Source organism: Sciurus carolinensis, chromosome 15 (genome assembly GCF_902686445.1).
Source record: "Sciurus carolinensis chromosome 15, mSciCar1.2, whole genome shotgun sequence".
NCBI lineage: Eukaryota > Metazoa > Chordata > Mammalia > Rodentia > Sciuridae > Sciurus > Sciurus carolinensis.
Window position 1 is genome coordinate 43,599,398 of NC_062227.1, and position 25,527 is coordinate 43,624,924.

Consider the following 25,527-nt stretch of genomic DNA (forward strand, 5'->3'; position numbering starts at 1 on the left):
TTTTTCATTTTAAAAATATCTGATTTTTTTAAAGAAAATCTCCATTTTTAAATGAATGCCTTATTTCTATTTTGAGTCTATATTTTAAAGACATTTAAAACACATTCACCATATATTCTGAATGCAATAATTCTCATGTTGGCTCTTAGTTATCAGTTTGTTTTACAATTTTTAATTTGAGATTACTAGTTCAGGTTCAGTTGTGATTTCTCCTTTGAAATCCTGTGTTGAGAGTGCATTATTACTCCAAAGAGAATTTGCATGAGCTTTTACCATTCACCTTCAGAAGCTACCAACCCTGATTCGCTTACTTTGATTTCTAGCTTTGGACCTCCAAGTCCACACTGATGCTGAATATCAGAACCCTAAATAGGCATACATTAGGGAATGGTGGATATAAATTCTCATGGAAAGTTTTCTCAGAGCCAAGCCTGAGACAAAGAAGTTTCCTTGTTACATTCTAGTCCATCTTTCAATAGGAATGAAATCCTTTGATGCTTTCAGCTCTATGAGGTATCTCTAACTTCCTTACATGGTACCAGGACCATATCTACTGGCCCACAGACAGCTGTTAAAATGCTGACCTATAGCCTAATTAGTATAGATGAAATCTAGTTACTAAGGGGTAGTAGTTTTAAATAAAGAGGGAATGATCTGAAAAAGCTTTGAAAACCAATAGAAAAAGGCCTAAATGTCCATCCCAACACAAAAAAAATTAAAGAATTCCTAATAGAAAGAATCTCAGCTTATTTATCTCTATATTCACACAATTAAATGTAGTTTATATATATTCTATTCCAGTTCACACCATAAAAACTGTATTAAATTTTTACAAAATATCTAAGATGATAAATCTTTGAATGTTTTGTAAACCTATAGTTCTAGACATATTGACACAAGTATAGAAATTCATGGCATAGCTCAATGTTAGAGTTGGAGAACAGAAGACCTAAATATTCTGGAATATTCTTTATTATGGCATAAGGTAAGAAAAAACACTCACCTAAGTTAATTCTAGGAGGTGTCATCTTACAATTTAAAAAGTTCTAAACTTTACTTAATTGTGCATTTAAATTATTATATCACACCAAATGATACAATGTGGAGGGATAAGGGGAAACTTGCTGAAATTCACAGCATAATGATGGCTATTGTCAGCTTACTCTTTCCAGCCTATTCATATAATGATACCAACAATAAAAGTAGCAGCATCTTAAATTGGGGGAAATCGTATAGATTTACCATTTCTTTTGTAGAATTTCTACGTTTTTCTTCAGCTTTCAATTTGGTAATTATTTTGTTGTTTTCTAGCCCTGGCACTATCTAGAGTCTCATCACTACAGTAAGCAAAATAAGAGTTGACAGCGAAATAAATGTGTTACTTTTCATCAGAGGAGGAAAAAAAATAACATCACTGTGAGGAAGAGTTCATTAGAAACTTCCCTTTGTGTCATTGTTTTTACCATTTTATAAACTGGGCCCACAAGTCATGTTGATTTGACCGTACTTCATTGAATTTTATTCTACAACCAATATACCCTTAGAACAAAGCAAACAGAATGTACATCGTAGAGAGATTTTGTTGTCCCAGTTTTGGTGCCAGTCTATGATGTCATTCTCATTATCTGGGAAAAAATGAAATTTTCGTTAAGTTAAATTTATTCAATTTGAAAGGTGTTCTTGACTCTAAGATTACATCCTTCCTATTTCCTGTTGCTGTTGTTAAATTAAATTGTTATTTTATTAGATATTGGTATAATAGATGACAGTATATTTTTTTAATGCTCTTACATACTTACATTGCAAAATAAGCATCTGGCAAATTTGCTTAGGCTTCATGTTTAATTTATTTTGAATTTACTAGTCCATGAAATAAAAAAAAGTTCCTCTTTCTTTATGGAACAGCTCTTGCCATGTAGAACCCCTTACTCCAAATGTTTTAGCTTAATCAGTGAGTTAATTCATACTGACAATTTAATTTTTTATGTGAATTACACCAAATAAATCCTCATTATTTGATACTTTCATCAGCATCCTTTCTTCATTAGATAGAAAATATCGTTTCCTTTTTGTCATAATATCATTCACAGATCTGCTACTAGGCCCAGTGAAATAAATATTGAACCACATCCAGTACATTTCTGAGTTCAACAAATCTGACGTGGTAATTCTCATTTATATAAGAGTCACTTGTAATATTTGAAAGTTCCTCCAAGATCAGAACAATATTTTAAAAATACTCATGATTTTTCTATTTCAATTTATAATATATCAGTACCATTAGTGAAAATTTTATACTCAGCACCAAGAGGAAACCAATATTCTATTTCTAATGTTTGAGTCAAGAAGCAATCTACTGCTCCTCTCATCTAGATCTCTATGTTTATTGCATGTGGGAAATGTTCTTATCTGGATTTGTGTACATATATTTTATTATCAATAAAAATACTTGTATATTTTTGGTTTGTTTGACAATTAAAAATGTTAAGTAAAACCATCTCCTCAAATTGTGTTATTCTGAGTCTTAAAATCAATGGGATATTTTGAACCAACAAAGTTGATTTTAACTTGTATTGACCTAAAAATAAAATAAATCAAAATCCCACTTTTGCTAACATTTTATTATTTCATTATGTAGTAAGCACTTGGTCTGAGTTAGATGCCACATAGGGACCTAAGCATACTAAGATGACTAAGGTAAGTTTTGATGTTAAAATATCTATGTTTAAGAACAAATTTTGGCATGTTCCATTTTAATCCACGAACTTGATATCATTTTCTAAGTAATAAAGTACATGTCTACATAGTTTACTGTAATCTGTCTTCTTCGCATCAGTAGTATGTTTATCCTAGAGTTAAAAAAAGGAATCCTTCCTTTAATTGCTTATAAACATTAATATTGAAAATATTTGTGTTTATACCTTCCAGGGTTTTTGTTTTGTTTTGGCTTGGTTTGGTTTGGTTTTTTTGAGTTTTTGGTTCTTGTGATACTGGGAATTGAACCCAGGGGTGCTCTATCATGAACTATATCCCCATTCCTTTTTATTTTGAGGAAGGCTCTTACTAAGTTTCTGAGGTTCTTGCTAAGTTTCTGAGGTTGGCCTTAAATTTGAGATCCTCCTTATTCATAGTTGAGGTTGGTCTCAAATTTGAGATCCTCCTCATTCAGTCTCCTGAGTTGCTGGGATTTTAGGCATGCACCACTGTGCCTATCTTATATAGCTTCTATTTTATAAGAATACCCATCTGGCTGGGTATTTATACCTATCAAATTTTTCTAATCTTGATTATAGAAGTGTATCAGTCAGCTTTCTGTCACTGTTCCAAAAACCTAAGATGATCAGATTCTAAATAGAAGTTTATTTTGGTTCATAGTTTTAGAGCTTTCAGACCATGACTTGTTGGCCCTTTTGCTGTAGTAGCTCATTAGGGCAGGAGCATGTAGCAAAGCACAGATGTTCTGTTCATGGTCAGAAAACAAAAGACAGAAAAGGAAGAGAATGTGGTCCCACAATTCCTTTCAAGGGTACACCACTAATGATCCAAAGATCTCCAGCTGCTTCCACCCCTTAAAGGTTCCACCACTTCCCAATAGTGCACAGCCTGTGGAACAAGCCTTTATTTAAAACATAGGCCTTTGTGGGACAGTCAGATTCAAACTGTGGCACAAGGAGACCACTATTCAAAAACTTTCCAAAGGAAGTGAAATACAACCTGTTAGGTAAGAGTGATGTTGGAATGAATGGACTCAGTAAATAACTAGGAGTTCTCCAAAATAAAAACTATCGGAGAAAAGTATTAAAATGATACTTGTATAGTCATGTTTGTGTTAGTGACAGTTGTCTTTAAACACCAACCAAATAATTGCTCATAAAGAGAAAAAGTGTAACTTTGCTGATGCTGTCCTTGGTATAAATCATTATTGCCATTACTTTAAATAAGTGATAGGACAGGCCAAATGTATGATGTACACATAGCTGGAAGGTAAGTAAAACAGTGCAGATGCTCTGGAAAACTGCTTGGCAGTTTAGCAAACTAAAACACGCAATTACCTGCAACACAGCAACTACACTCTTGGGCATTTACCCCAGAGAAATGAAAACTTAGGTTCACATAAATAACCTGTACAAGAATATTTACAGCAGCTGCATGTGTAAAAGCACAAAATCCAAATGAGAACATATATCCTTTATCAGATTAATGATTAACAAATGGCAACACATTCATACCATAGAATATCACCATCAATAAAAAGAAACAACTTCGATAAATCTACATAAATTATGCTAATTGGGAGAAAGCCAATCCTAATAGGTCACATGCTATATAAGTCCATTGTTAAATTAAAAAATTTAGAAATGTGGTATAAATTAGGGGTTAAGGATGGGGTCGTGGAGTGATATAGAGGACAGGAGGGAGTTGGACATGGTTATAAAAAGCAAATTGAGGAATCCTTGTGGTATTGGAACTATTCAGTGTCTTCAATTTGCTGATGGAAATATGAACGCCCCCCAAGATGAAACTGTGTAGAATTTAAAACATGCGTGCGCATGCACACACACACACACACACACACACATGCATAGGGGTACAAGTTAAACTTCAGAAATTTAAAGATTGGTGAGTTATCTCAATATAATTATCCTGGCTGTGATACTACTATACAGTTTAATAAAATATTTGGCAAAGTATACAAGGGGGTCTCTCTGCAATGTTTCTTACAACTGCATGTGAATCCACAATTTTCTCAATAGAAATTCCAATTTAAAAGTGGGATTGGAGAGTTGGAACAGTGTCTCTCTCTCTCTCTCTGTCTACTCTCCCCCTCCTTCCCTTCCTACCCCTCAACACATACACATATGCACAGAGCTTTCTAGGGACAGAATGTTTACCAGAACTAGCATAGTGCCAGAAGGTGACCTTAAGGATGGAAGCTATGTATGAAAGATGGTAAGTAGGAAAATCGAAGGAGCCTAGGTTCCTTATGACCCAGAGACTTCCCTATATTATCCCTATACTACCTACTTTCAGTCTGGTATTGAATGATAAAAGTAAATCTCTTTGTCAAAAAGAAAAAAAAGAGTATATAATATATTGAGTGCTGACAAGGCAGAATAGTCAGTACATTCTTCCTCTCATTACATTCTTTCTCATCTGATGCCACCTGCAGAGTGCTAATTAAAAACATTATTTGTCCCCAAAATAATTCTTAACAAAACTCAATATGAGCATACAAACGCCCTATTGCCACAATTACATATGTGATATACCACTCATAACCTGATTATTATGTATGGTCTCTGTGAAAAAAGGTAAGTCTGTACCTCACACTTAGATTTATAGACAGAAAGATCAGTAAAGTAGAGAGAAAGTAACAGGAAGAGAGAGGAGGGAAGGGAAAGGGGAAGTACTGGGGACTGAATTAGAACAAATTATATTCCATGCTTTTATAATTATGTAAAAATAAATCCCATTGTTATGTATAACTGAAAAGAACCAATAAAAATAAAAATAATTGAAATGTAAAAAAGAGAGGGAAGGCTACAGAACCTTTACTGCAAATAATCACAGACAGCAATGAGCTCTTGTGGTCTGCATTATGTGTTGCTTAATACACTGGTTCCTGAGGCAATATTGGATATTAAATTCTATCATATTTGTCTTATACCATTTATTCAAAGATTCCCTAATCCCTGGAATTTTATAATTTTGAATATGATATATTGTAAAACTAAGGCAAAAAAATCATTCCATTGACATGAAATGAGTTAAAAATGTGTTTTAGTCAAAATATGTCTTGGATAATGAGCAAGATAAAGAATGGATGGCTTTGTAAAGTGTTACCATTGGTAACATGGTACAAGGAAATCCCTGCCCTGCCTTTAGCCAATTGTGTTCTCCTCTAGTGCCCTGGGCCCTAGCATCTCTTCAAGTACATTATTTTTCTGATCATTTAATAGATAATTGAGTGAGCCATAAGACATCTTTCCATTCTCCTTAGACATAGATGATACTTCAAAATTCATGTGCTTATACAAATTGTATAAATAAGAGGTAGCAATAATGAATAATGACAACTTAGTTGTCAGAAATGTATTGATTCAGTCTTCACAGTAACCATGTAAAGTAGATACTATTTACCGTTCTTATTTTATGTAAGTTGGGAGAAAATTGAAGTGTTAACTAATTTGTTCATTTGCATTTTTATGTGTGTCCTGGTTCTTTCTCCAAATCAGAACCTATGGCATTCCTTCATCACTGCTCTGGGGGAAGATTGTTGTAAGAGCACATTTTCTGTAAAGTGCAAGTCTTGGGTTTTAAGATTCAAAAGTTTACTTGGAGTTGCATAAGTCTAAGCTAAAAGCTTTAGAAACCTAAAACCTGGAGAAGTCATCACATAATGTTTATACCATAAATAATAAACCGGTGCTGATGAAGTAAGAGTTTCCACATTTCCAAAGAGATAATACTTCTCTTGGTAAGTGAATAAAGAGTCATGAAAGAAAGAAAATAGAACCTACATATTCTTTAGATTCTGAAGTAGAGAAGTAGCACTACTCTCTATGCCTCTCCAATCACTAACTCTAAACATTCTAAGAATCTAAACCCGGATCGTTGGGGAATTCCTGAAATTTCAACTGTAGTCTGAATTTTTTGCACCCAATGTGGCAAATGTGGAAAGAAAATGACAGTTTTCTTTAAGCACTTTCATTATAGTGTGTTTGAGAATAATTTTATTTGAGTTAATCTTGCTCAGTTTTTGCTAAGCATCTTGAATCGATGTACCAACAAATTTGGGAAACTTTCAATCATTATTTTCCTTCCTTTTTTTTTTTGTATCTATTCTTTCTTCTCCCCTCTCTGATTCCAGGGGCACAAATGTTAGATAGACCCTTTGAGATAACCCCACAGAGCTCTGAAACTGTGCATATTTTAATTTTTTTTCTCTTGAAGATAGGATTTTTAATTGATCTATCTTTAAGTAAACTGACACTTTCATCTTCTATCTCCATTTGACTCTTGAACCCGACCAGTGAATTTTTATCACTTAGAGTATTTTTCAGTTCAAATATTTGTATTTGATTCTTTTTTATAGTTTCTCTGCTGAGAATGTCAATCTTTTCATTCACTTCAAGAGGGTTTGCATTTCCTCCTTAAAGCATGGTTATAATAGCTGCTTTAAAATCCTCCATTATTCCAATATCTGGCCCAACTCAGGGTTGGCACCTAATGATGTTTGCCTCTTTAGAATTTATCTAGCCCGTCACAGTGGCACCTGTCTATAATCACAACTACTCAGGAGGCTGAGGTAGGGATTGCAAAGTTCAAGGGCAACCTCAACAACTTTGCAAGACCCTCAGCAACACAGTAAGATCCTGTCTCAATATTTGAAAAAAAAAAAAAAGTAAAGTAAAAAAGACTGGGGATGGAGTTCAGTGGTAAAGTGCCCTTTGATCTAATCCCAAATTCCAAAACAGACAAACAAAACTTTGCCTGGTTTACATTGTTTTTTGTTTGTTTGGTTTTTGTTAATGTGCCAAATAATTTCAGGTTGTATCCTGAACATTTTTAATATTATATTGTGAGACTGTTTCCTATTAAAATTCCTCTGGAAAAATTACTGTTTTGATCGCATGCAATAAATTCTGTTAATGATTCACACTACAAGTTCTGTCTTGCCTTTTCATGAGTGATTTGTCAGCTCAGTTTTCAGATTTTGCTATACCCATTTGGGTTTATTCTGCATATGTACAATTTAGTGGTTAATCTGGAGCTTGTACAGCCATTTATATCACATTTCAGTTCTCAAAGGCATCACTATACTTCTTTGAGTAGGTTCTACATACCCACAGCTTGACAATGAATTGAGTTTATACAAAGAATCAGGGGATGTTCTCACTGAAATTTCCCTTAGGCTCTCTAGTTTTCAATATACCCTCCTTTTCCCATTTATCTGGCCTGAAAACCTCAGTGCCTCTTAGTGTCTTAGCTTTCTGCACTGTTGTACAATTCCATGGGACTAAGACCATTTTCAAGAATATTTAGCAGGAAAAAAAAATGAAGTAATAATTAAATCATACATATACTCCTTTAGTCTTTCTTTGCCCTCGCTCTGTGGCCAAAGATTTTTCCAGGTTTTTAGGTCCATGTCTGCTGGCACTGCCACAACTACAGAAGCTTGAAGCTCCATGACTAGTAGCCCTTATGATACGCTGTTAGTGAAAATAGGGGGAAAAAAATCCAGTGACTGCCCCATATTCTTTAGTGGTAGGTAATCCTCTTCCTAGTTCACTTGACACAGGAAGATTTCCTCAAAAACATATTGTCTGCCTTCACTGAGTAGTTCATGACTGAGACAAACCTTAGGTTCAAATATAGGAGATAAAAGGGGTGGAGGAGAGGAAACTCATCCCCTGCACTGTGTACTTACAGTTAACTTCCATTCCCATTCTTCAAGCTCTTAATTACTTTTTCACAGTTCTCAGTGAGTTTGTATTATATTCTTTCCAGAGTTTTTAGTGTAACCAGTAAAAGGAATGGTTCATATCCATCTTGGCCAGCCCTGGAAACCCATCTTGGCCAGTCCTGGAAACCTGCATGATAATTTTATAGAAGCCTAGAATCATAAGCCCCATACTGATCCAGAATGCTCATTTTAGCAAGATCCCCAGGTGACTGATATATATATTAAAATATTAGATGACTGAGCTACATGACAGGAACATGTAAAAAAACTCTTAGAACTTAGGAAAATTTATGCAGTTTTCCAAGTTTCAAAATAAATCAATTATAACACATATTTTTAAATGAAAAAGTACTTTTCATAATTCAGTAGAAGGAAGGCTTAAAATAGGAAATAAATAACATCATATGCAAGTGGTTAAGAAAGTTATGTTATAGATACTTGATCATTTGTGAAGCCATAAAAATAATTATCAAGACTATGTAGCAACAGAGATGTTAATAACTTTAAATCAAAAGAGTAGAACTGGAAGTTATATTAAACCATTCTAAAAAATGTACTAGATACCTTATTTTAGAAAACAATACATCCAGAAGACATCGGTCAGGATGTCCAGTGAAGGAAACAGAAACCAAAAGAGAATGCTTGAATACAAGAAAGAATTCCATGCAATCAGGTTATAGTGGACTCTATTTGGTTCCATTCCCTGTCTCTACTTAATATCCTTCTGGTAATTTTTTGGAGATCTTACAATGTATGTAAGTTGGTCAAAAAGAGATTCTGAACTCAACCAAAACTCATTACAGATTGAAGTAGTATAAAACCTACGATTATTGAATTTATAATGAGAAATATAGCAATCAGATATTCCCACCATTATTAACAGTTCATCAGTGCATTCTCTTTTTCCAAGTGAGTTAGTAACCCAAATAATAAAAAGAACTTGTTAAATATAGATTTAAAGAGGATAAAATAATAGCAAGTGATTACATTATGATCAGGCTTCTGCAGATGGTAACATTTCCCTTCCCAACAGGAATAAACCTTCAGGAAACAACAAATTCTGTCATCACGACACTATATTACTTTGCAGGCACATTCAGTATTTGTTTCCTTAACCCATACACCCATGACTGACCAAACACCACTCATGATAACATACTTTTTATGTTAATATATAATATCCATTGTGACACTGCTCAGTATACATAAAAACACAAAGTGGAAAAGCATAAATGACAAATGTACACCTTGATATAATTTTCCATTTAATGTATAGTTATGTATGATTAATTGCTAAAATTTTGTGGTGGGACAAAGATCTTAAATTTCTTTAACTATGGGTCCAAGGGTCAGCATTTTTAGAGTGTAAGCAAACCACATTTTTAGAGTGTAAGCAATAAATTGTCTGTGATTTCCAGTTTCAATTACAATAAAGTAGAATTAGAAGTTAGTAGTTGCTTGTAAAGCAAACTAGATAGTGCAGAAAGCTTCTGGACTTTCTTTTTTTCTACTTTCAAAGTTGAATTTAGTGAGTCCCATTTATTTTCAGTCTTTATATTACATTAACCTTAAGTTTCTGCATTTATTTCATCAGTTTAAGAAACATTTAAATCAAGTAATTACAATAAGTAAAGATAGCAAAAACAAATGTGGGAAAAATAGAACCATGTTATGTCTATGTACCCAAAGTAATAATACTACAAATAACTGCAAGGTAATCTATTTTGATTGAATCTGTTCATGCCCTAGGAATTAGTTAATCTGTTGCAGAAAAGAAAAAGGACTTTTAGTTAGTTCACTAGTGAAGCTCTAGTTAGAGTTTTTATTATGTTTCAAGTAGGTTAAAGTCTAGCTTTATAGCTTTGAAACCATTCCGTCACCTTGAAGTGACTTTGGATATTACTGTACTAATTAACTGTGTTGATTTTGAAGTTTAAATTTTATAAGGTGATATTATTGTCCTTATTTGAAAAGTCTATGATACATTATTATTATTGTGTTCTATGTATTGTCAACAGAATGCAAATTAACTAATGGATAGGTATTCAAAACACCTACTTCATTAAGCAGAAACAGAGTTATAATGGAATAGATATATCACCTTTTTGTGAAGTTAGAGCCAGTTTGAGAAGAAGTTTTTCTTAGTATAGAAGCATATCCCCTCTGCTAGCTTATTAGTTATGAATTTGTAGATAAATCCTCCTTTAATAAGTAGTTGTAAATGCTACCTTACCCTTGTTCAAATTACTGTGAATTCTAAGTTAACATATTCCAAATTAAGGAGATCAAACAAATAATCAAATTAATTATTTCGTAATGGTACCTTTTATAAAGAGAAATTATCTATAAGAAACATAGCAAAACTCCTTTCTTGACCTCAGATAAATACCAGTAAGCAAGTAAGTGGAGACTACTAAGAGAACAGTGACCCACATCTGATATTCAAACAAACCTTTGATATTAGATTTGAAAATCTCATCTAATTAGGTCAATTGAGCAGAGCATGGCACTAATGTGACCAAGCAAGGCAGTCGATCCCCATATGGGCCACTTAGCACTGCCCCATGTCCCTCCATTAAACCCCTAAAACCCTCCAGCCATCTGGCAACTGTAGTTAGGTCCAGTGAGAACCAAGAGAAAGGCCATCGGTGGCTCACCTCATGCTTATAGGGATCCCCACACTCTAGCAGGCACCCCACATGAACAAAGAAAAATACTTCAAAAGACACTGGATCATCTTATTCCAGTGACTACTACCTTTGCAATAACGATGAGATCCAATATGCAAGGAATATTTTCTCTTCTTGAGACAACTAAAATGAGAAAGAAAAATAATTACTAACAACAAAAATGCCAGATCTCTGCCTAGAAGACAAGTTGTTTCTTTCTAGCAGAATTAAGTTTCTAACTTCTTGAACTTAAACTCTGAATCATTTCTCAACCTTCCAGTTTTCTAACAGCTCCAAAACACTTGAAAAATCTGTAGTCGTGAGAATAACGACCACAAATGAACACTTGATTAAAATTAGGAAGAGTGGGACATAAGAGCCTATTGAACAGACCTCAGAGAGAAAGGAGAAAAATCAAAATAAACTCAACACAGAAAGGGGAAATTATTTTCCATCTCCATCTAATATCTTAACAGAAGAAAAAGGTCTGCCAATTACTGTTATTTTGCTTATTTTATTCCCCAGATGCTTGGTAGGTCTTCTTCAAGATGGACATTACATTAAAATATTTTAAAATAAAATAATAGACCTGTTGTTTCTAACAAATGAGAGCAAATGTTATTTTTGTGGTATTTTCTTCTATGGATTAGGTATCTGAAACTACTTTATATAAATTAATTAGGTCAATAAAAATTTGTAACAAATGTTTTTAGTACATGTAATGTGAAATAATTTTTAGATATATTTAGCAAATGTAATATAAATAAATAATTTATAAATAAAAACATTAAGAAAAATTAAAAATACATATATATTTGAATATATGTGTGTGTGTGTATATATATATATATATATATATATATATATGCCTAATGGGAGTCATTAGTGACTACATATCTTAAATCATCTGTCATAAGTTACATATTTTATTAAATTATGTACTATCTCATCAAAAACCATGAACATGAAGGGAATTAGATATTAGAAGGTGGAAAATACATTAAAATTGTTCCTATCTGGATCTTAAAACACATATAATCCTGGTCAAATATAACTTTATAAAATTTGATCTGTTTTAATTTCACCAATGCTTTGGAAAAATTTATATGATAGGACTCTGTCTAATTTATCTTTAATTGGGCAACAAAGTAAAACAAATTGATTGGCTTAAAATTTCCCAAACATTATCAGTGTCTGTGAGTCAGATGGCTAGATTTTTTAACTGGGTCTTCTGCTTAGCTTCTCACAGAGCTGAAATCAAGGTGATCACCAGTTATTCTCATTTGAAAACTCTACCATGGGAAGATTCACCTCCCAGCTTGACTTCATTCATTTGTAGTTGTAGGACTAAGGTTCCCAGTATTTTGCTAGCTGTTGACCAACTATGCTCCTAGCATTAAGAGGCTGTATTCAGTTCTTTTTTCTTTTCTTAACTGGCAGATAAAATATGTATTTTTCATGTACAACATGATACTCTGAAGTACCTATACACAGTAGAATCATTAAATCTAGTTAATTAACCAATGCATTACTTCACATGGTTACCATTTTATGGTGAGAACACTTAACATCTCCTCATTGTTTTTTGCATTTTTCAGGAATACACTATGTTGTCATTAACTATAATCACTATGCTGTACAAAAGCTCCCTTGAATTTACTCCAACTCCTCATTACCTGCTCACCTCCAGCCATACCATTCTACTCTCTATTTCTATGAAATTGGCTTTTTATCTGAATTCCACAAATGAGTGAGATCACGTAGTATCTGCCTTTCTGTGTTAAGTTTATTTCATTTAACACAATGTTCTCTAAGTCTATGTCTGTTGTCACAAATTACAGCATTTAACTCTGTTGTGGTTCAGTAGTATTCCACTGTGTAAATATACCACATTTTCTTTATCTCAGCATATGCAAAAATTAACTTAAAATGGATTAAAGCTTTAAATGCAGGACCCGAAACTTTGACGCTACTAGAAGGAAACAGAGGAAAAACTCTGTGACAACAGTCTGAGTAATGATTTTTGTTGGATATGACTTCAAAAGCACAAATGACAAAAGCAAAAATAGACTAATGGGATTTTCCACAAACTTCTGCACAGAAAAGGAACAATCAACAAAGTAGACAATCTACAGAATGTGAGAAAGTATCAGCAACTACATAACTAAAAAGGAATTAATATTCAAAGTATATAAGGACTTCAAACAACTCAATAGCAAGAAAACAAATAACCTAACTTTTAAAATGGGCAGGAGATCTGAATAGACATTTCTCAAGAGGACACACACAGGGCCAACAAGTATTAAAAAAAAAAGTTCAACATCGCTAATCATTAGGGAAAGGCAAATCAAAACCACAATGAGCCATCACCTGACTCCACTAAGAATGTTGCTATTGCTATCAAAAAGACAAAAGATAAGGAGTGTTGAAGATGCTGAGGAAAGGGAACGCTTACGTATTGTTGGTGGGAATGTAAATTAGTATAACCTTTATGGCAGACCGTATGGAGGTTCCTCAATATATTACCAATGGAACGACCATATGAACCAAGAGCCCCACTACTAGGTATAAAGCCGAAGGAGACGAAATCAGAGGATTAAACAAATATCCCTACTATCAAATTTATAGTAGCACTATTCAAAATAGCCAGGATATGGAATCAGATGAAGTTGTCTCAACTTTTAACCACATGCCCTCCTCTATCTCAGTAAGAGAGAACTTCCCTTGCACTGAATACTTTTCAGACTTTGAATCAATCTAACTTCTACTGCTACCAGTTTTGAAAAAAATTTTCTGCTTTTTAAAGGGTAATACGATTAGGCCAGACCCACCTATAAGATCTTCCTTCTTAAAGTCACTGGTACTTTACAGCATGATTTATGAAACTGTTAGTTCTTCATAGTCACTGTTTCCACCCACACTCCAAAAGGAGGGGATTATACCAGGGTGAAGGCCATTTGTCAATCATCTTAGAATTCTGCCAACACAATGAACAAAAGTTGAAGAACCACTGGGACCCATACTGGTCTGCAGAAGCACATGGGCATAAAATCAAAGTACAAGCTCATATCAACTTGGGATAGGATTTAGAATACAGCCTTTAAACAGAAACTTCGTGTTTCAAGACATAGTTGACACTTTCATTTTTCTTTACAAAGGTCTTTATTTGAATTAGTATTCTATTTAGATTTCTCCATTTGGGTTTTTAGAAGGATTTCTCCAATGGGAAGTCTTTGCAGTTATAAGTGTAATCATGACTAAGAGGTCAACAATGATTTTCTAATTGAAAAAAATCAAAATCCTGTTTATTACAAGAAGCATTGACCCATATTCCTTTCAAATGTCTTGAAATCCATTTTTCTTAAGTTTCACAGAATCCTACTTTAATATTTTATTGGAATTCATAAAGTCAGAAGTTTGCATAGCATTATTTAATTACTTGGTAGCATGATGTTATTGAATTACATTGATTTAAAGCTTGATAATCTCATTTTAACACTTATATACTATTTCAAATAACATATTGATTCAAAGGAATTACTTAACTTTTGTTCTTTCCTCATTTGAATTATACTGTGCAACACTCAAAAGCACTTGCAAGTCAGTCAGACCCTACCCACGATACTACCTAGATTATTACATCCCTGCTCAAACATTTTTGATAGCTGCCATTTCTCACAAAAGGAAATCTAAATTCTAACTTCACACGAGAGGCTTCCCATAATTTCACTCCAGCCTACTAATCCAATCTCATCTCCACTGTACCCTGTACTTTGACTCTTCTACACTGTGCACTATCCCCTGAACATGCCTTGGATGAAATAATCTCTCCCCAGCACGGACATCAAATGTGCATAATTGTTTCAAGGATCTGCATGCTTACAGCATTATATTAATGTAGTGATAGTTAATTACAGAATCACCCTCTGTAATGCAAGAGGTAATGTTCTCTCTGAAGTGTGAGGTCTTAACCTCACACTTCTGGTGTGAGGCAGTTCTGTACTATGGATTAGAATGACAGATACTCACACAAATCAGTATAGGCACACCACCGAAAGTACAAAAGATGATCTATCAAAGTAAAGAAAAAATAACAAAGCTTGGGTTTATATATATTTTAATCTCAATCAAATCCATGTATTTGTATTTTAATATATTTTATAACATTCAATATTGGAACAGTGGTATATACATGCCATTTATAATACTGCAGGAATGTTCACTTTTATTTAGCAGTTCTTAAAATTCTTATTCTAAGAAGTTAGAGATGAGTGACTTAAAGCAAGGACTGTGGATCCAATCGAAATGAATTCTTATCCCAAGTAGTGTGATGGAAATTCACCTTAATTTAAACCACAACTTCCACATCTCAAAGTGTTAATACCATAGAAATATTGTGAAGATTAAAGGTAACATTTTTTAAAGAGATTAGCCCAAAAATTAAACTATAGTAAGAACTTGGGAAATTTAAGTCATTAATATAATATTAATTGCATTACATTTGATATGTGCAATTGCCTAGAAAAGAGGGATGCTCATTGAAGACCTCCAGATAAGAAAGTCATCAGTTTCTTAGCCTTAAAGATACTCTTTAGTGTGTACTGTAGGTTAGACTTCAGAATGGTTCATGGAAAACAGTATAACTGATCCAGCAATCCCATTTCTAGGTATATATTTTTAAAAAATAAAAGTAGGGTCTTGAAGAGATATTTGCACATTGTGCTTATAGCAGCATTATTTATAATAGCCAAGGAGTGAAAGCAACCCAAATGTGTATCAGCAGAGAATTAGAAAAACAAATGCAGTTTAATACCTACAGTGGAATATTATTCAGCCTTAAAAAAGGAAGGAAATCCTGCTGCATTGCATGATACATGGATTTTTAGGATAAATGCTAAGTAAAATGAGTCAGTTACAAAAAGACAAAGACTTATGAAGTTGAGTGGTGGTTTCCAGAACAGGGAGAAAGAGGAAAAAGGGAACATGTTTAATGGATATAGAGTTTTAACTTTGCAAGATGAAGAAGTTTGGAGATATACTTCCCAAAGATACTGATATATATAACAGTTTTGAATTGCACAATTAAAAATGATGAAGATTGTAAATTTTGTTATTTTTTATCATAATTACAAAACAGATGGGTGGATGGATGTATGATCAAATAGAGAGACAGAGATACAGACATAGAACTTTCAAAGTTCTTACATGGTAGTAAATGAAGCTGTTGTATGGTGGTAAATAAGAATGCCCTGTCATGTAGTATCAGATGGGAAAGCAATGTATATTTATTCCCTTAATACTGAGAACCAACAATACATCACTCATTATGTCATGTACTAAAGATTAAATTCCTTTCTTCAAAATAGTTTTGGGTAAAACTGTTGAGCAACTCACAAATGGTATGGTATAGTATGATAAGATAAGGTAAGTTAAGAATCACATGGATTCAAGAGATATTAAGTTGGTAGAATTAACAGTATTCTGCCAAGCACTGATCATAAGGAGGAAGGAAGAGGGAGAAATTGACCATGCCACACAAATTTGTGGCTTGTAAGAGTAAGCACACTGTGTTGCCAACCACAGAGGAAAGAAATTTAAAGAGAAGTGCCAACTGGGAGGGTCTAGGATAAGGGTATGGAGAGAAAAAAATAATCTATTAATATATCCTGTTTGATATACACTGGATATCTTGGTGGAAATATCTAGTAGAAAATCCAAAATGTAGATCTGGTCATCACAGGATTCACATTAAATCACCAAAACCCAGTCATGGATGAAGCCATGGTCATGGGTGCAGTTACCCAGGAGAAATACAGAGTGAGACAAAGAATTCAAGTAATCATAGCCAAATTATTAAATTTCAAGGATAAAGAATTCATCACTGGTTAAGTTGATCTTCAGGTATAAAAGTAAAGGACAAATATTCTTAATTGCATACAAACCTCAAAGAATAAAAAGCATGAGCCTTCTCTAAGAAAAACATGGTGATCAGAAGTTAGAGCTAGTCAAATTAAAATATTAAAGAAAATCAGGTGGAAGAACAGATGGTGAGAACCAAAAACAATGGTGAGAACCAAACTGTATACTTTAACATAAACATAAAAATCTCAATAGTATAATTTTAGTATAAACGTGTAATAATTATAATAAATGCAATGTGATATAAACCAGGAGCTAACTAAAAAGGATTGGGGGAGGAAGTAAAAATATACTTGTTCCTTATTTATCACTGGAGAAAATCAATGATAACATATACAGAAATGCAGTTTAAAAATGTAATTCGATCTCAGTTTTTCTTACTCTAATAAATTCTATTTTTTAAATTTAATTTTATTTTTAAATAATTCATTGAATTTCATGCATCTCTTTTTTTGGTACATTTTGGTAATATATGTTATTCCTTCACTTAAATTAGCAAATGATTATCATTCCAATTTTGGGAAATTATTTCTGCTTGCCCATATGTAACTATCAATCATTATGTCTAATCTCCTCTAGGTTTATATATTTAGAAAGACAACTAGAATGATGTTAATTAGTCAAAGGTAGTTATAGCAGGATGGGAGATCTGGCATGACATTTTAACTCCTCTTCTTTCCATCTCTCTTAGATTTTTTAAAATAATAAGCATATAATCACTTTTACAAGTCAATCATTTTTATTCCCCATAAATGAAGCAGTGAGAATAAATATCTGAATAATACATATGTATATACATCATGCAAACATACATATGTACCTTGTATTTTAACTCTGTGTTGCCAAGTGATTTTGAGTTCATAACATCTAATTATAATTGCATCATCATGTCCTTATTTTTTCAATAATACATAAAACGAGTTGTTTTTTCAGCATTTACTATGTGTCAGAAAGATGCTATTCATGTACTGATGGACATATATATCCATATATATTATTTCACAGCTATTAGACTATATTATTATTAAACCTTATGCAAAACTGTTTAGGCAAGTATTGTTAGTGATATTTTAAAAAGATGAAACTCCATCTTTACATAAGAAACTACTCTTTGCTCACAGCTCCAATTCATCAAAGCTGGGATTTAAATCTCTCTGAAAAATATAAACTCTACCTACTAGGTCATGTTTCTTGCCATTTGTATTTTTCATTAAATTTATTTTATCGTGTTTCTTTTCAGTACTAGAGGTTGAACCAGGGTCTCAGGCATGGCAGGTAAGCATTCTGCCACTGGGCTACATCCCCAACCCAAGTTTTTTATCTTGACTATGAAAATGAATGTAACTTAAAACATCCTAGAGTGACTGAAATCTTTCCTAGTTAGACAAAAAGAAGTTTAAACAAATACAACAGGTATTAGAAAAAATTCTTTATGATCTTCACATGGGATTAGAAGTCTTGAACGATTTGCTGGGCTGTCTGTATATTTGCTTCCTCATCTTTCCTCCATCCCATGCAGTGAGTTCAGAGAGTAAAATTTTGAAGAGTAGAATCCCAGCCACCCCAGGATGCTTACAGAGGCAAACAGGTGCGGGCAGAATACTGTCCCCCAACTCCATAGTTACTACGAAGAAAGGAAGAACTAAGAGAAAGGTCAGGAATTATTTTTCTAGGAAATAAGTATGGGTCAGTCTTCACATACTAACAGGATCTAATTTCCTCCTTGTATATAGGGGAATTGGTGTTAGAAATCTCTCGCTCCTAATACTCATGCCTGACTGGCCTTTAGGAATGGAAAGTTTTCCCGGAGAGCTTATATAGGCACTGTGTGAGGAACTTGTCACAGAAATGAAGGAACTTAGATGATTTGTTCCTCACAACAACCCCATAAGGAGCCACTAAAGTCAGATAGTAAGCTACATTGTTGGCCTTCATTCTTATGATGTTTTAACTCCCAAAATTATGCTGGAGTATTTCTCACAGTGCTCGAAAGAAGAGAAAAATGTGTTGGCTATCAGCAGCAATATCTACTATGAAAGTAGAGAAGATTAGCAAAAACGTGTGTATCTTCACTATTATGATTTGCCCTGTGTCACAGACATAAAGTACCACGAGATGATGGCACAGTTCTTCATGTTTGATTTCTGTAGCAAATTCCACATCAAGGTCTTATATATGGAAAGTGAGATTCTGGCATGAAGTTAGAAGATGTGGAACTGTATACAGATTCCTCATCAGGTACTCTGATATACTTTAAAGGATTCATAACCAAGCCACAGTCAGAGAACTGGCAAAACAGTAACTGTTTATAAACCAACCAATCCATGAATATTCATCCTAATCACTGTACAATAATCAATTAGTAGTATGCACAGCAAGAACAATATGAACTCTGGGGCTACAGATTGCAGAACTGAATAAATCATCATTTTTAAATGACACAGCTAAAGATAATGCATATTCTTTTCTGAATGAAAATTAATTTTCTGTTTTATCATGGAAATAAATAAAAGAAAAATACATGAGAGGCAAAATTTAGATATTAGTGATTCTTACTACAAATATAGGTCAAGAAAAATATTACTCCAGTTATTCAATTACAGTTTCAATATTCATTACTTTGTTAAGACTGAAAGACAAATAAAAACATGAGCTTGCCATATTTCTTAATGTTTAATTCAAAGCAAGAGGCTTTTTAATAAAACACATGATAATGCATTAGTCATATGAATAACAGAAAGGTTTAAAAAGTCTTTTCTGGCTATTTTAAGTTTATCATTCATAATATCAAATGGTAGTTTAGGTTGTAAATATGACATTTCAACTAACTGTTGCCAGAAAAACAAAATGTCAATCAAGATCAAAAGTTTGTAAGAACAAACTCAACTAGAACTATCAAAGGAATAACCAGAAGTATGCTTGTTTTTAAAATTATCCCTGAAAGTTTATTATAATCATTGTCAGACATTTGCTGTATCTTTTTCAGAACTGTTTTAAGTTATTCATCATTTCATTCTTTTAAGTTTCTGATACTTAATGAAAATATATATATACATATATGCATATATATATATATTATATATGTAAATAAGAGTGGTAGAATGGAAAGAAACAGACAGGATGCTCACAAACTGCATATGTACACATGAGTGCAGGTCCCACTCCAGACCTAAAATGGCTGAGTTGCAGGATAGTGTTGCTTGGTGACCAAACAGTATCTCCTCAGCCACAGAGCAATCTAAACATCAGTGGCAGGTAGGTCCCTTCAGCTTCAGACATGACCAGGACAAATATTAAAAAGCATATTTATCTTGTCCAGTAGTGGACAATTTTCAAATCAGTTGTCACATGCCAATTTTATCATCAGTTAAATTTAAGATTTAGGGGTAAAAGTATTTGCAAAGCCACAGCTATTATTTTAGGAAAATAAAGAAGTAGAACCAAGTCTCTTTGGGACAGAAAGTCTTGTTGCAATCCTATATGCCTATGTGGTGTGTTTATTCTGTTTTATATAACCTCCCAGTTGCTATCTGTCTCCCTTCCTTTCATTAAACTAAAGTAGTTAATTAGCCTGGGCCTGTCCTCTCCCCTTTCTCTTTCCCTTTTTGCAGTAGTAATGATGTCTAATTATCAGCAGCAGTGCATTACCACAAAGCATCTCTCACTGACAGCAAAGCCAGCTAGGAACTCTCCAACCTCAAGGAACTTAGGATGATTCTTACTCTACTTGAAAATATCATTCAAGCACAACATTTCATTTAAAACAGTACATGCCTCTGAATTAAAAGAAAATCTATATTTTGTCTTGGTGATTGTACTCCTGCCACAATGAAGAAAAATCAACACATTTTTAAGGGAGAAATAATTTGAGATGTGGGAACAGGATAAAAGGGATCATTTATTTATTTTTTAACTCATTGAAATGATGATTGGCTGTCTCTCAGAGAAGGTGGAGCCTGTAATTCTATGTCAGGAGCAGAAAAATTTCATAAAGAGCAATAGAAGAGTTCATGAATTAAAAAAAAAAAAAAAAAACTCCTCGACATTTCCAAACAGGCTTGAATGAAAATCAGAGCTCTTAAATACTACATGGAAATCATTATCTAAGAATATCACCCAGCAGATTACACTTTCTCTCTTAAATATATGGAATCTTTACTGAAAAGAGAGACACGTGTTCTTTTATTATTACTCCGGAGTTGTCACTCTATAGTAGACGTCTTAGCAGTAATTTTTTTTTACAACTCTGCATTAATTTTTGACTGAAACATGGGTATTACAGAATAGGAACGCTGGTTCGAATAACTGACATCAATGATTATCTGAGTGCCTCTAAAACCATTATGGAATCCGTTATTTTAGAATTTTTAATCAATGTTTTAAAAAGACGCATATGTTCACACATATAATGGATGTTGCCAAATCTATACAAGTATAAACTCATTGGACTAATGCTCAAGTCAAGCTAACTGGACAGCTAAACAGTGGGACTCAAGTTTAACATAAAAAGAATGAAGAACAAACTTCCCAACCAGCAATGTTTCTTTAAAGCAGATATGATAATAAATAATATTTTAAGTAAACACATTTTAAATGATTATTTTTATCCATTCGTCTAGAATTCTAATTTACTTGGTCTAACAATAAATTATTTCATCCATTTCTTAACGTTATTCCCAATACAAAAAACCCAAAGCAGTTCATTCTCTACCACAGGTTTCTGGCTCATGCAGATGTAGATAAACCTCAGTTCTAATTCGTGCCAATCTAGTACTCATCATTTAGTAAAGCAAGACAATAATCTCACCATTGTCTTTAGCAGTACCACACGTTAAAGGAGAAGAGTATGTCCGTAAATCTACCCTTCCTGAAATTTTTCCAGTAGCATATTTCTAAAAACAACAACTTTTATGTTTTTCCGTTTCACCTTTATTTTCATCTCCCATTTTCCGTATAAATTCCAAAAGAAAAACACATCATCAAAACAACAATTCCTAATTAATCTCAGGCAATCACAAACTGTTTTCCAAACCTGAAAGGGTCCTCCAAATAATGCTTTAAAAAGCTTTCCATGCACATTATTTCCAAGTTCATACACCTCCCTTAGAGATCAGCAGAGCCTTCAAGACACCTCCTTTCTAGCATCCTCCAGGAATATTGCGCGAGGAAACAGTTGCCAGTGAGGGGAGGGGGGGAGCAAAGGCTCAAGAAATCCCAAAGAGAGGCAAAAATACAAAGGGTGCCAAATAGCCTCCCCACCCTTATTCCAGGCGAGTACCCACCGTAGCATGAGGCAGAAAGGTCTTATGCATCTGATCAGCAGTCCTACTTGTAGCCCACAGTTCCCATCTTCTTGCCAAAGAGATCCACACTGCTGCCGCTCCCCAGCCCCATAGGCAGATCTGCGTGTGAGGCTGAGATGTACTGACTCTCACTGCCAGTACCTCACAGCGCCTTGGCTAGAGCTTTGTAGCCATGAGACTAGAGCCACCCCAGAAAGACGAATAAATACACCATTTGATCGCGCCCAAACCCATCTCTCTTTGTTGTTCATCATCTAGCTGCGGCTTTATTTGTGCAACGAGCAACTGAGGAAGGGAATGGGGGTGGGGGGAGGAGGAATCTCTAAGACCTTATCTATAATCTAAACAGTCTTGGCAATGATCTCCGGCAGTGATCACGGCATTCGGACTGCCCCGGGACTCCCAGGCAGCGGTCTAACAATAAAACCTGATAGTGTCCTGGGGAAAACCTCACATCCACCGCTACCGCCACATTCAGGCTTTGTGCCAATGAGGAGACACTGTAGACTATCGATCAGAATCGTCTGTTATCAGAGAGTGATGCTGGGGTTCCAGCCTGGCCTCTATGCGCGGTAGCGGCGGTGGGACAAGTGCCAGGCTCCTAGCTAAGGACGTGGGACAATGGCCCAGCCCGAGGACGGAGGACGCCGCCCGACCCGGGGAAGGAAGCTGCAGCAGCGGGTCCGGGAGCGGGGAGGCGGGGAGGGCGGACCGCTCTGGAGGTGCGCTGCCGCTTTAAAATAAAGGACCACAAAGACTCCTCGGTGGGGAAATCGCGCCTGGCTAATGCGAGTGGGGACGACTTGGGGAGGGGGTTGGGGAAGGTGGGGGCACACGAGCCAACAGTGGCTCACGGCTCCCCCTCTCTCCCCCCTTCTCCTCCCTCCCCGCCGGGCTGCTCGGGCAGACAAATAACAGAGGAAGGCGAGTCACTCACCGTGGTCTTGACCGGCACGTAGAGCACTTGCTTGGCGCCGCCACCTCCCCCGCGGACCTCATCGGGCTGGCCCAGCTGGAAGCCCTTCGATTTGACCCAGAATTTAAATTTGGCGTTGTCCGTGGAGCTCGACTCGGAGCCGTTGAGGAGCTGGACGATCCGCTCGTATTTTTTACGGGTCACCGTCTTGGTCTTGCCTGAGTCCCCGTAAGTCCTAAGGCACCAGTCCTGGAACTGGCGATACATGTCGCGCTCGCTCTCCATGTTCCCGGTTCCCGGTGCCCGGCCGTCGGCCGGATGCTCCCAGCGCACTTCGCACCTGTTCACCCCGGGCTCATGAAAAATGCAGCCCCGGCCACGATGCAGGGACGTGAGGTCCCGGCCGCCGCGGGAGCCTGCCTCGGGTGGGGTGGGGGAGGAACCGGGAGAGGGGAGGAGGGTCCGGTTGGGCACCAGCAATCAATGCCCCATGCTACCAAGTCTGGTTCATTCGTAATTGCAAGGGATGTCTCAGACACTCTTCTCGTCCTCTTAGTGATCGGTCTCTTTAATATTGTGTGACCCGGACCATCCCAACAGCATCTGGCCCAGAGAAGCTGGGTTTTGAATAATTAAAATCCCATTCCTTGGTTTATTAAAAATCCCAATATTGATTTGGGGTCGTCCCTCGACGCCTTGTCTCAGGGTTGCGTCCGGGGCAGGGCAGGTGGAGCGCAACGCCGCCTACCCTCGCGCGCCCCAGAAGCTTCCCCAGCCGCTGGCCCTGTGGTCCAGGAACCAGGGCTGCGCCTCTCCCGAAAGCAGTCGCCAGGCCGAGAGCCCGAGAGCCCCGAAGGGCACACGGGTCCCTGGGCTCTCCTTCCTCCTGGGTCCTGCTCTGATTCGGCCTCCTCTGCGACAGTCGTTAAGAGACTAGAAAGAGAGAAAGTTCTTACCTGTCATGTTTGTGAGCCTATCAAATCCTGTTTTACCGGTTTAAGAAAACCAAGGTATTTTAAAACAGTTTAAAATGTCATTTCTTTAGATGCATTGGGCATAATTCCAGCCCCACGCATAGGTTCTAGGAGTTAAGTCCCAGAAATTTGACCATAGTTCTATAGGATAGATGTTGTACCCCAAACAGAAATCCGATCCAGAGAGATGTGGGTAAAGGAAAGCAGGCCGCTGGCGGCGGGTCTCCTGGATAATGATGGGGCCCCCAGACAGGACTCCTCTGGTTTCTGCTGAAGTGGGTACAAGACATAGAAGTAAGTTTATGGTACAGATGCTTGAAACCCTTTGGATGCTATTAAAATACAGAGAGAAATCATTTTTCCCTTGCTTGGTCACAGTTTGCAATTCACACGGGAGGTTTCGGTTGTCTATTTTCCCCCTGCCACGTCATGGACACCCCCTCCACTGCTCAGAGTAGCCAAATTTGAGTTCCTCTGGACGATTTTCCCAAGCAAATGAAGTCAGCGGTTCCTCCATTCAGGATTTCCATCCGTTTGTTACAGTGCTGGAAATAGGGGAGTTCCCATCCTCCTCGCGCAGTGGCTGCGGCCGCTCCTCTTTATTCCACTCTGTCGAGGCCCGCGCCTGTCCCAGGGAGCGGCTCTGCCAGGAAGGCGGCCCGACCAGTGCCCGGCGCCTGGTCGGCGTCGGAGCCCACGTTCGCTACTCGTCGTTCTTTCCCAGACGAAAACCCAGAATGGGAACGCGGAGTGTTTGTGCCCACCGCGCTGCAGCTGGTCCCAGCACTTGCAAAATGGTCAGTGGCTCCTGCTCGGCCAGGCTGAGTGTGTGCGTGTGTGTGAGCAAGGGAGCGAGGGTGTACGGTGTGTGGGGGGTGCGCTGTGTGTGTGCGCGTCTCCGGGAAGGTCTCGCGGCGGCTGGAGCAGGGACTGACAGCCCGGGCGGAGCGCGAGCAGCTCCACACACTAAACCTCTCGCCTCTCCCCTCACCCCCACCCCTCCCACTCCCCTCTCCTCCCACCCCCCACCCCCCGGCCCCTTCCAAGCTCTCTGATTGGCCAATGGGACAAAAGTTTCTGTGGAGACGGCTGGGCGCTGACGTCACGGGCAGAATTGTCCCATTTAGGGATCCCGGGGGCAGTGCGCATGCTGCAGGCTGCAGGTTAGAGGCGGGAGGAGGTAGCAGCGGGCCGGGCGGCAGCCAGGTGGCGGAAAGGAGCAGGCAGCATCCAGGTGGGGGGACGACTCCAGCAGGGTTTCCATGGAGATTTCCTCTGG

At 36.5% G+C, this 25,527-nt stretch overlaps 1 protein-coding gene across 3 annotated transcripts in view; it reads right to left on the minus strand.

The window, feature by feature from the left end:
- Positions 1 to 25,226, minus strand: part of Nol4 (nucleolar protein 4) — a 337,271-nt gene extending 312,045 nt beyond the window's left edge. Inside the window, exon 1 of one of the 3 annotated variants that reach the window (XM_047525899.1) lies at positions 23,296 to 25,226. In XM_047525899.1, coding sequence (XP_047381855.1) covers positions 23,296 to 23,559 — 264 coding nt within the window. In that variant the 5' untranslated portion in view covers positions 23,560 to 25,226. Of the gene's footprint in view, positions 1 to 22,337; positions 22,398 to 23,295 lie in introns of those variants that run through there. The other 2 variants (XM_047525898.1, XM_047525900.1) reach the window with 2 other exon arrangements.
- Positions 25,227 to 25,527: the final 301 nt, after the last annotated feature.